The sequence below is a fragment of the Muntiacus reevesi genome, chromosome 3, assembly GCF_963930625.1.
Source record: "Muntiacus reevesi chromosome 3, mMunRee1.1, whole genome shotgun sequence".
NCBI lineage: Eukaryota > Metazoa > Chordata > Mammalia > Artiodactyla > Cervidae > Muntiacus > Muntiacus reevesi.
In genome coordinates this window covers 5,014,713-5,026,036 of record NC_089251.1, presented here as the reverse complement: position 1 = coordinate 5,026,036, position 11,324 = coordinate 5,014,713, and the positions used below count along the sequence as shown (strand labels likewise).

At 57.4% G+C, this 11,324-nt stretch overlaps 1 protein-coding gene across 2 annotated transcripts; it reads right to left on the bottom strand.

The window, feature by feature from the left end:
- Positions 1 to 10: 10 nt before the first annotated feature.
- Positions 11 to 5,476, bottom strand: UCK1 (uridine-cytidine kinase 1). 2 transcript variants are annotated; one of them, XM_065928212.1, is made up of 7 exons: positions 5,270 to 5,476; positions 4,727 to 4,886; positions 3,783 to 3,879; positions 3,477 to 3,619; positions 3,177 to 3,385; positions 1,650 to 1,698; positions 11 to 1,208 (listed from the first exon to the last, which is right to left on the bottom strand). In XM_065928212.1, exons 1-7 carry the CDS (start codon positions 5,375 to 5,377, stop codon positions 1,027 to 1,029), a joined length of 948 nt encoding a protein of 315 aa, XP_065784284.1. In that variant the 5' UTR covers positions 5,378 to 5,476; the 3' UTR covers positions 11 to 1,026. The 2 variants fall into 2 exon arrangements, with proteins under 2 accessions (XP_065784284.1, XP_065784285.1); XM_065928213.1 differs by having other exon boundaries at positions 3,291 to 3,385.
- Positions 5,477 to 11,324: the final 5,848 nt, after the last annotated feature.

The following is an 11,324-nucleotide window of genomic DNA, read 5'->3' as shown; positions in this document are numbered from 1 at the left end:
CAAACTGGCATTCACATTTGGTGTTATTTATTGGTTCTCTCTCCAAAAAGAACAGTAAACTTGACAAAACCATCAGAGTCATCAGAAACCAGCCCTCGAGCTCAGCCAAGCTCACCTGACGTCCCTGTGTAACTAGTTAGCACTCGACGGCTGGCGGCAACGGGGGGGACCACTTTTACAGAACAGCTGCCACATGGAGGCGGGACAAACCAGGACCAGACCACCAGTGTCTGGGAGGCAAGGTCACTGGGCAGGCACAAGGGACTGGCCACGGTGGGCCGCCTCCCCGACCCACACACGCCTTGGCCACGGGCTACACTAGGAAGGGCCTGTCCAGATGGCAGCCCGGGCTCTGGGGCGCCGAGCCAGGCGCTGTGCTCGCAGGAAAGCAGGCGGGCAGGGCTGGGCTGGGCTGGGCCAGGGGACCCCGGCTATGTGTGTGGTGCTGGTTAAGGAAAAGCTTGCTCCCCAGGGCTCCCTCCTGGCTCTGCCTTCGGAGCACAGGCCAGAAGGAGGGACGCCTCTCCGTGGCTCCTTGCGTACCAGATCAGTGTGTACCAGGATCATGACCCGCCAGTGGGTCATGAAGTTGGGTTACTAGGTCACAGCGAGCGTGGTGTTAGGAAACCAGAGTAAACAGAAAACGTGTGGTTGTGTAACAAGTAAAACGGAAGAGGCTTATCTCTTCAAACTTGTGTTCCAGTTACACGTGCGTGAACCAGGTCACGCTAGTCTCTCTCGCCAGGGGTTCACCGTCAAAATCACGGTGACCTGGCTGTTTCTTCATCATTCCCCCAAACATGGGCCTCGCGTACCACATATTCTGTGGCCATTCTCAGCAGCGAAGAGCCCTTCCAGCCCCCGTGACATGAGGAAGCGGGGGAAGAGGTCAGGGCCGCCGGCAGAGAACCTGTCACACGGTCTGGACAACTCGTCCAGGTCTCCCAAGTTAACCGGGACCCCGACAGCGCCCCGTCCTGGCCACGTGTCCTCTCTGGGCCCGCCGGGCGCTGAGCAGCCCGCTCCTCAGTGGGGCCTGCTGCTGGACTCCAGGTGCGAGCGCTTGCCCGAGGCCAGCACCGCAGGGTGCTCCCCCGGCTCCGGGAACGTCCTCTTGTGGCTGCGCCCGTTGGCCCCTGTGCGATGCCACTTGCAGATGTCGCCGTTGAGGATGTCCTGGATGTGCTGCACGATGAGGTTGATGGCCACTGCGGGGACACACGGGCGGGGTCAGCTGCCACCTGCCATTACCCGCGAGGCGCATGCTTCCCTCCACCAGGCATCCGCCTGCCAGCGAGCCTCAGCAGGCAGACTGGTGCCCGTTGAGGCTGGGCCCGGTAAAGCCGAGCTGGCCTGGTGGCGCAGGCTTCTGTTAACGACCCTAGGTGTGACACTTCTGCCAGCAAGGGGCTCCCTGTCAAGCAGTCCTCTGTGTTTTTTCCCTCCTTTACTGAAACTTAACTGACGTTGCACGTTGTGTCACTTTAAGGTGTAAAATGTGCTGCGTGTTCTCAGTGTGTTGTAAACCTGCGCCACACGTGTACGTGGGCGGGCCTCACCCTCCGGGGGTGTCTCAGTAGCCTGGATGGGCTGGGCCGTGCCTGCCGCATGGCCCTGGGGGGTGGGGGCGGCACAGGCCTGCTCCTTACCCATGTTGTCAACCCCTCGAGGGATGATCACGTCTGCGTACTTCTTTGTCTGCAAGGCAAGAAAAGGAAGGTCTTGTGAGATGCCTTCGGCGTGCCTGGGCCTAGACGCGGGGCGCACGCGCAGGCCACCATGAAGGGTGAGGAGGCGGGGGCAGGGGCGCAGGTGAGAGACCGAGAGCCCACAAGGGACGGAAGCCACGCCGAAGCAGCGGGAAGGGACGGCGCGCGTCTGCCGGCCGCTCCCAGACGCTGGTCTCTGTGCGCACCGCGGTCGGGGCCAGTTCTCTGCGCTGACCGCCTGGCGCTCCGGGCCGGCTGAAGTGGGGCGCCCTCCCAGTGCACACACGGTGCAGAGCCCTGCAAGAGCAGGGCTGCGCCCCAGGCAGGGACGTCGCGGGACCTGCTCCCCTTCCTGCCTCGCCCCTCCTCTGCTCCCACGCCGAGCAGCCCACTCCTGCCGGGCGCCTATGGTGCCTTTGAGGAGGGACCCCAAGTGCTGCTGGGAGAGGTGGGGGGCAGCTCCGAATGAGCGGAGGGAGGCCGGCAGACTGCTGAGTGCCGCCGGGATGTGGACCTGGGCCAAGGAGGCCTGTCTCAAAAGATGAGCCGGGGGGCGGGGGGCGGGAGGAACGGGGACAGACTGGGTCCCCGGGCAGCCGTGTCTGCAGGCAAAGGAGACCCAGGGCCAAACTCCCATGGGGCTGGGCCACTCTGCTGGCTGTGTGGGCAGGCGGGGGGCGACCAGGAAAGGGCTGAGAAAGGTCTTAGCAGGGGGACATGGGTAACTCAGGCACCTCGCCGTGGCTCCCCGTGAAGGGGAGGGGCGGGGAGGGACTGCCCGAGAACACTTCTGCCTCCATCCAGGGGCACCCGGTCACACGTGGCATCCAGAGCTTCACGGTAAATGACCTACTTTTCAAAAGTGTCTTTCTGGGGATAAGAGGCTGCACAACAATCAATTTCCTAATGATTTTCTAGAAACTCCAAGACCGTGAATGTAAAATAAAATGTTTTCATGAACTAGCAAGAACAGAACTCCTTTGTCCCATTTATCTAAAGCAGGAATCCTGCTTCTAATTCCTCTGTGCCTCACTTTTCCCTTTAGGAATCAAAATATTGTGAAATTTCCCTTTAAATCTCTCCATAATCTTATCCAGTGAAAAGGTGAGATGGAGGAAAAGACAGATGGCCGCACACAGTGAATTCCTTCTCTGCACGCCAGCCGGACCTTCCTCCACCCCAGAGAAACACACGGTGTGGAGGAACTTTTTAAGCACCTAGTATGCACCAGACAGCACTCTGGCAGCCGACAGACAGAGATCCCTGCCCCCGTTCAGAAGGGCTGGGGGGAGGAGACGACAGTGTGGGCAGTGGACGAGCAGTGCCCTGGACAGATGCAGACAAGAGCCTGGGAGGAGGTGATGCCGGTGCATGGGGTGAAGCCTGGCACGGGGAGGAGAGGTGCGGACAGAGGACCCATTCCCAGCTGAGAACCGCTCCCCGGGACCGTGAGCACGAGTGGCTAACTTCTCCACGTATACAGCAGACTGTGTCCGTCCACGACTCGGCTCTCACAGAATGGGCACGGGGAGCCTTCTGACAAGGGGGGAAGGAGGTCCCCGGGCAAGCGGAAGGCGGTACCGGCAGGCAGAACTCCTCGAAGGCCGGCTTGACGAAGGTGGTGTACTGCGTCAGGATCTGCTCCAGGTCCCGGCCCCGCTGCACGTCCCGGAGAACTGCAGCGACAGGAGAGAGCAGGGGCCTGCAGACGCCGGGGGGGCCTGGGGCCGGGCCGGCCAGGGGCAGAGGGGCCCGCGTCCGCCTTACCTCTCCGAGACAGCCTGACGTCGGAGTCGGTGTCCACGAAGAGGCGCAGGTGGAACATGTCCCGGATCTCCTGACTGTAGAAGACGAGGATGCCCTCGAACAGGACCACGTCTGCGGGGTAGACCACCGTGGTCTCCGCGAGCCTGTGGGGCGGGCCAGGGGAGGGGCCTGCCTTCAGTGTCAGACCCTGGGCCCGGATGAGGGGGGCTATCCCGGGAACCAGTGGGGTGCAGCCCCAGGGCGGGGAGAGGTGTCCTCACCAGCCCCCTGCACACAGCCCTCTCCTCCCCAGAACTGCCCACTTACCTTGAGTGGGTCACAAAATCATAGGTGGGGACCTCCACTGTTTTGCCCTCCACAATGTTTTTCAGAGTCCTATGCATCAAATCGTTATCAAAAGCATCTGCAGGGGTGGAACAGAAGGCAGGACAAGTCCTTGTGCTAAGAACTCACTCTGCCCCTGGGGTCTGCTGGGTGCGGGTGCTGCCAACGATGCTAAGGAACATCTGGCCCGGAGAAGCCCCCATGGCTTCCATCTGCAGGGCCCTCTGCAAACCACAGGCTGGACCTATCCTTGCTGCCTCAGGGCAGTGCCACCACCTGGGCCGCTGTCCCACCCACAAGTCTGAACACACGGATCTCCTGATCAGCCAATTCCGGGAGGTAGGTGAACTAGGCGTCTTGCTTCTAGTTCTGGGAAACAACAAAGACTAACGCTCCTTGAACCTTCTCCCCATGTGTCCCCTGGAAAGGGATGAGGACCGGAGCCGGCCACTGGGCAGATTCATCTACTAGCAGCAGGGAGGGGCAGCATGGCTATCCCCGTCACCCACCCCCTCTCCACCTGTTCCCCTGGTCCCTGACCAGACCAGGAAAGGGAGCTTCAAGGCCTCTGGTTCTTGTTCACCCACTGCTGGCCTCTCGAGGACTCTGCCCCGGTGGACACGGTCTGCATAGCAGGCCCCTGATAGCAAGAAGACGTTTAGGTTTCTCCACGACCACAACTGTGGCAGAGCAGTGGGCCTGAAGGCCCTTCTGAGGTGCAGACTCCGTGACCGGCTCCAACCGATGGAGCCTGGAGCTCCTGCAAGGCCCAGAGGGCAAAGAGACCCCCCGGCTTAACCCCCAATCCGCTCCACAGAGGTTTAACCAGGGACCAGCCAGGCCTCTTCCCCATCCATGGCCAACTTTGGACCCAGTCTCCGGTCAGCCCTCTTCCCCCACTCCCTCCCCACCTCCACGGCCTCTACCTGGGTGGTCGAAGTTGTACTGTCCCTTCAAGGCCTTGGCCTTCTGCTCCGCGGTCAGGACCTTATAAAACCTGTCTTGGCTCAAGATGACCAGCTTGCGCTGCCGGTGGTCCACTTCCTTCTGTCCCAGCAGCTCCATGATCTTCTCACACACGGTGGACTGGGAAACACAAACAGGAGCCCCGCCTGGAGACGCCCATCCCGGCGCATCAGCTCCCGAGGGGCCGCCCGGTCAGCGGCTGCGCCTGGCGGGGAGGGCGCTGGGCTGCATCAGCGGGGGCAACGCGGACCCGGACCGCGAGCGGTCAGGCCAGCCGGGAGCTTGCGGGGGAGCCTCGGGGTCCAGCGACCCGCTCCCCGCCTGGCCCGCCGCCCCGCCGCCCCGCCGCCCCGGGCCCTGTGCACGCCCGGGAGGTGGGCGGGGGGACACCCCGCGGCAGCTGGAGGCGGGGGCCTCCCTCTGGACCGAGGCCCGACAGGCCGCGCGGAGTCTCGGGGGCGCCCAGGGTGACGCAGGCCCCGCCGCGCCGCCCAGCCCCTTACCTTGCCGCTCGCGGTGCCGCCGCTCACGCCGATCAAGAAGGGCCGCTGGTGAGGGCGGTCCGCCTCGGGCCCGGCGCCCTCGCAGTCGCCGGCTCCAGCCGAAGCCATCTCCGGCGTCGCTCGACCGCATCTGGCTCCCGGCTCCCGCCGCCGCCGCCGCTGCGCAAAGGTCGGAGACGCCCCCAGCCCGGGGCTCCACTTCCGGGAGGCACGCGGCGCGGCGGGGGGCGGGGCGGGGCGCGCGCGTGGCACGGCGGGAGTTGTAGTCCTGGTTGGTGGCTGAGAGCGCCGCGCAGGCGTGGGCCTGGCCGGGCCCTCCCGCCGGGCCTGGAAGGCCGCCGAGGCACGTGGACCCGCTGCCGCGACGCCGGGTTGTTTTTTATTATTTGCTGCAAAAGCCAAAAGCCAATCGGTTTCGCAACTGGCTGCAGAAGTCTCCAGATGTCGGGCGGCCTCTGAGAAGGTTCCTTCTGCCCGCACCTCCGCACCTGCCTGCCTGGGGGGGCGTCGAAATGATCCCCCAGGACTGCAAGGTCGGGGTGGGGTGCTTGGGCATAGGGGAGGGTCAGACTCCTGAGCCCCGTGACCCGGGTCAGAAACTAGAACCGGTTCTGCAGCCTCATGTGCGGTGACCTAAGAGCACGCCGTCACCTCCGCACCGGCCCGGGTGCTCATCCCTTGCCTCCAGCGCGTGGGTCCAGTCCTCTTGCCTGGGCACAGGCTGAGCCCTGCCCCTGTTGGCCCTCCACGTTATCCCTCCCTCCCTGAATTGCTTAACACAACCCTGAGCCTTCAGTGGTCCCCCACTGCCTCTGGCCAGCAAGTTCCTGGCCTCCTCAACCTGCCCCTTACATGGGCAGAAGTCGTGTGATGACGTTTTGACTGAACCCTAGAGGAGCTGGGAAGAAGGGACCCTGTCTGCTGGATTCCACCTGTGCCCCTGGTCCAAGAAGGCAGGTACCGACCCATTCCAGTTGTAAAATGTCCTCAAGGCATCAAGTCTCTCTGCAAGCCCAGCTCCTGCTGCACTGTGAGCCCTCCATGAATATTTGATGAAACTGAAATATGATGCAGGAGAGACTAACATGGAGACGTCAGGTGAAGTCACTGTGTATGTCACTTCCGAAGCATTAACCGATTTCAGCAAGGGTTACAGGACGGTTCTGCTGGGGGGTGGAGCGGAGAGGGGATGATGAGGGGTTGGAGGGGGGTGGTTGGGCCTCCTGAGTCCTGAGGACCTGGGCAGAGGGAAGCGGATGAAGGGCGGCTGGGTCTGCATGAGAAAGCACCGCCCCTGCCAACTGAGAGGAGCTTACAGGGAAGCTCAGACTGGGGCAGTCACACGTTCACAGAGGGCGTGACAAGGCTGGGGACCAAGCGCCAGGGCGAGTTAACAGTGACTGACCGCCATGTTTCCCTACTCCCAGCTGTTAGGGGGCACCTTGTGACTTTGTGAAATTAATGTATGTGAGTGAAGACAGGGCAACTGATGGCCAGTGGAGGTCCAACAACAGAAATGGAAATAGAGAAATTTATTACTCACAGGTCCCGGAGGAGGTACACCGCATGCCTGGAAGGGTCACGCAGGAGGTCTAGGCAGGGTGCGGAGACGCGAGACAGGCAGGTCCTGGGGCGTAGTCCTTTATCAGGATCCCTGGGTGGAGTGCTTTGGGGATCCCAGACTAGGACTGGATTGGTTAATTCAAGCCAAAAGAGTAGGGTTTGCTCAGCCCTACGGGGGTCTTATCGCTAGGGCACTCAAGACATAGAGGCACTAGAAGGCAGGGGGGAGACTCTTGATCACAAGAGCATGTGTTTGCTGGTGAAGAGGCTGCTGTCTAGGGTGTGCGGGTGTGTGAAGGGGCTCGAGTCCGTTTCAGGTCTCTGCAGGCAGTTGGCCAAACACAGTGGCTACCAGGCCGCAGAACGATGGAGTATCTTAGTGAACTCTCATCAGGGAAATCCCACGGTGAGGCTGCCATGCTCAAGGCACACGGGGGGCCTGGCATAAGGCCCGGCTCTGAGGAGGTGCCGGTTCTGTCTTCTTCGTCTCTGCCTTGGCCTATTTGGCATCTGTTCCTCACGGGGCCAGCTATGTTAACTATATTTTTTGTATGTGTGTGTGCGCTCAGTCGTGTCCGACTCTTTGCACCCCCATGGACTGTAGCCCACCAGGCTCCCCTGTCCGTGGAATTTTCCAGGCAAGAGTACTGAAGTGGGAAGTGCCATTTCCTCCTCCAGGGGATCTTCCACACCCAGGGATGGAACCCACGTCTCCTGCATTGGCAGAAGGCTTTTTACTGCTAGTGCCACCTGGGAAGCCTATTTTTGTGTGTGTATATTTGTATATATTTAATACTGACACTTTTTTGGGGAGGGGGGCATGCTGTACAGGTTAGGATCTTAGTTCCCTGGCCAGGGATTAAACCCTGGCCCTTGGCTGTGAAAGCTCAGAGTCCTAACCACTGGCCTGCCAGGGAATTTCCATTATTCTTTGTATTCTTCTTTAAAAAAAATTATTATTATTATTAGTATTATTATCTTTTGGCCACACTGCATGGCATGTGGGATCCTAGTTCCCCAACCAGGGATCAAAGCCACAGCCCCTGTGTTGGCTGCTCAGAGTTGGAACCATTGGAAGTCCCTTTTTCTCTTTTTAAATATTTATTTATTTGACTGTGCCAGTCTTAGTTGTGGCACTCAGGATCTTTGATCAGGGATCTAGTTCCCTGACCAGGGATCGAACCTGGGCCCCTTGCATTGAGAACTCAAGAGTCTTAGCCACTGGACCACCAGGAAGTCCTTATCTTTGGTATTCTTGTTGCTCCGGCACAAGGCTAGCCACTGGTGAGGGACAGCAAAGGGAGCCCCTCTTTCACAAACAAACCAGCCCACCCCCAACCAGCTCTCATCTAACCCTACATGCTCCCACCAAGCCCCAGGCCCACATGCCCTCCCAGACCTCCCACCCCGCCCTCTGCCCGGCTGACTCTTCCCAGCATGCCCTGGTCCTCTCCCACAGCTGGACCAGGCCAGCTCCTCAATGTTCTCCGTGGAAAGCATGGACCACAACTGCAACTATGGAGCAGGTTTTGCAGTCACCTGCTTGATGTTTGTCTCTAGAGCTGAGCCATGAGCCCGGTGAGGGCAGGGCTGTGGCTGCTTGTTTGGCCGACTCTGCCATGTGCAGGAAGCATCTGTCGTTGCTGAATGAGCAGTGGGGTTGAGACTCAGCCTTGGTTTTCTCAGAACCACGTGAGGCAGAACTCTGGGATTCTTGCCCCCATCGTCACCGTTGCCCCACCAGGTCAAGTTCACAGGAACACAGGAAACACAGCTTTCCAACGTGGCCCTCCTCCCCCGTCCCCCTAGCCAGCCCCACCGCCTGCAAAAATTGTCGGTTCATCCCCCTTTAGGTCTTTAAGCTTTTGTTGAACACAAGTTGGTGCTCAGCACTTGTGACCAGGTGCTTGACATTTTAAGAGTATTTATTGCTAGTTTCCCAATCCCAGGTGTAACCCATGTTCATTGCAGAAAATATATACACACAAACATGCACACAAAACTAAAATCAACCATAACCCCTCACCCGAGGAAAACCGTGGTATTGTATTCTGGTGTTTGCTTTTCTGATCTGATATGGCCGCAGCTAGATAGTGCAAAGTTAAACAAGGTTTGGTTATATATCTTGAATAGGAGTAAGGCTTTCTACAACCTGTCAAAACTGCAGAAATAGCAGGAGTAAACCCACGAATCATTAAAAGTGTGTGTGTATTCGCGCCTGCGCAGCGTGTCTAACTCTTCGTGACCCCATGGACTGTAGCCCTCCAGGCTCCTCTGTCCATGGGATTTCCCAGGCAAGAGAAATGGAGTGGGTTGCCATTTCCTACTCCAGGGGATCTTCCTGACTCAGGGATCAAACCTGTGTCTCTTGCATCGGTAGGTGGATTCTTTATCATTGCACCACATGGGATCCCATGAATAGTTGAAGTGGTAACTGTTAATAGTAAAAATTGATTGTGCAAAAGACAGTTCTTAAACAAAGAGCTCGCAAAGCATAACAGAATAAGGCTCAGGGTGCGTTATTATAAAGCAGCTCGGGCAGTGAGAGGCAGTTGGCTGTATTCTTTGCCGTGATTGGTTATATTAATAATGTTGGGATTTTCTTAACTGATAGGAAATTGGTTCCTTCACACCAATTCTGGGAAACAGTTTCAGCTATGCTTATGATTTCCGGAGGCAGAAGGAAGGAATGACCCCAGTCAAGTTACTCTTGCAAAATAAGCTACATTAAATTTTGTTTGGCTGAACTGTCACCAAGCCAAACTTGAGTCTGTTTGTCTGAACGTAACAAAGCCAATCTACTGACACCAGGTTGTGGTGAAGGAAAATGGAGCATTTATTGCAGGTGCCAAGCAAGAAGTCCAGGACAAGCAGTGCTTAAAAGTCCTGAACTCCCCAAAGGCTTTCAGGGAAGGGTTTTTAAAGACAGGGTTGAGGGAGGGGGTCGTGCGATGCGTGATCAGCACTCCGACATTCTTCTGATTGGTTGGTGGTGAGGTAATCAGGAGTCAACAGCATCAACCTGCCAGTTCTAACTGGCCTGGAGTCTGTGTGCTTGTGGGCAGCAGACAGTTAACTTCTTCCACCTGGTGGGGATTTGAGTATCTGCAAAACAGCTCAAAGGACAACTCAGAATGTTAACTATAGCCCTGGAGGAGGAACTAAAGGTCCTTGACTTTAATAGCTAAACTATTATTTTGTCTTGCTTGACTGTTTTTCTTTCTGCATTTTCTCACTTCTCTGACTTAATGTACTCTTTAGAACTTGGGGTTCCCTTGTGGCTCAGCTGGTAAAGAATCCGCCTGCAATTGGGAGACCTGGGTTTGCTCCTGAGTTGGGAAGATCCCCTGGAGAAGGGAAAGGCTACCCACTCCAGTATTCTAACCTGGAGAATTCCACAGACTGTACAGTCCATGCGGTGGCAAAGAGTTGGACACAACTGAGTGACTTTCACTCACATAGGACTTGGGGAAGGCCTAGGATGCTAGTGGTTTTTCTGCAGACAAGAGGCAGGTGGAGGACATGGTGGGGGTTGGGGTCTGTTCTGGGAAGGCCCCATAGGATCCTGCTTGGTTACAAAACTGGTTTTGTCTACCCAGGGAACGTTCAAGGCTGGTCTTTGTTTGTTTTTGATTTTAACAAACCCATTTTCCTGATGGGGAAATTGAGAAGCAGAGAGATGACATGGTTTACCCAAGGCTTGTGGCTGCCAATGGACCTCCAGTAAAGAGAGCCGAGACAGCATGCTCACACACATACATGCTCCAGACATGGAGGAAGGCATCGTCCAAGACAAGAAAGGGAAATACGGTATCCAGGCCTTGGGAGAAGGCTCTCATTGCCAGTGGTTGAAGCCGAGTTGCCCATAACAGGGCCAGAACCCAATTGTGCCTTGGGGGCTGGGAGTCAGAGTCACAGCCCCATGCACGGTAGCAGGTTCTAGAACTGGCCCTCTGCATGTGGCTGGAGACTGAAAGGGACTGGTGCTCTTGTGAGACTGAAGCAAGCCACTACCCCAATGACTCTGGCAGAGTCCTCCCGCAGAAAGTGGAATGGGCCTTCCACGTGGTGCAGAAATGCCAAGTGGAGAAACAAAAGATGGTTCGCCAGAGGAGCCACCTGGCTCGTGTTGCAGGCGCACGTGTGGCTCACGCAGGGCACCTTTAGAAGTTTACTTCTGCTGACCATGAACTCATGATGATGCGGAAGCCCGCGAGGAGACCTGCCTCTTGTGCAACAGCAGGTGCGGCAAATGGGCCGATTCGTATCTGAGAAACTAGACATATTACCGCAATTTGAAAAGAATTTAAAACCAGGTCTATACAAGTGTTTGCAAACATGGCAACCAAATGCAACATGTAATCTTGGCCTAGATTCTGTCCTGGCCAAAAAAACACACTAGAGAAGACAGAAAAGTCTGGTGTGCTGCAGTCCATGGGGTCTCTGAGTTTGAAATTACTTTCCAATAAAAAGTTTTAAAAACCCATTTGAG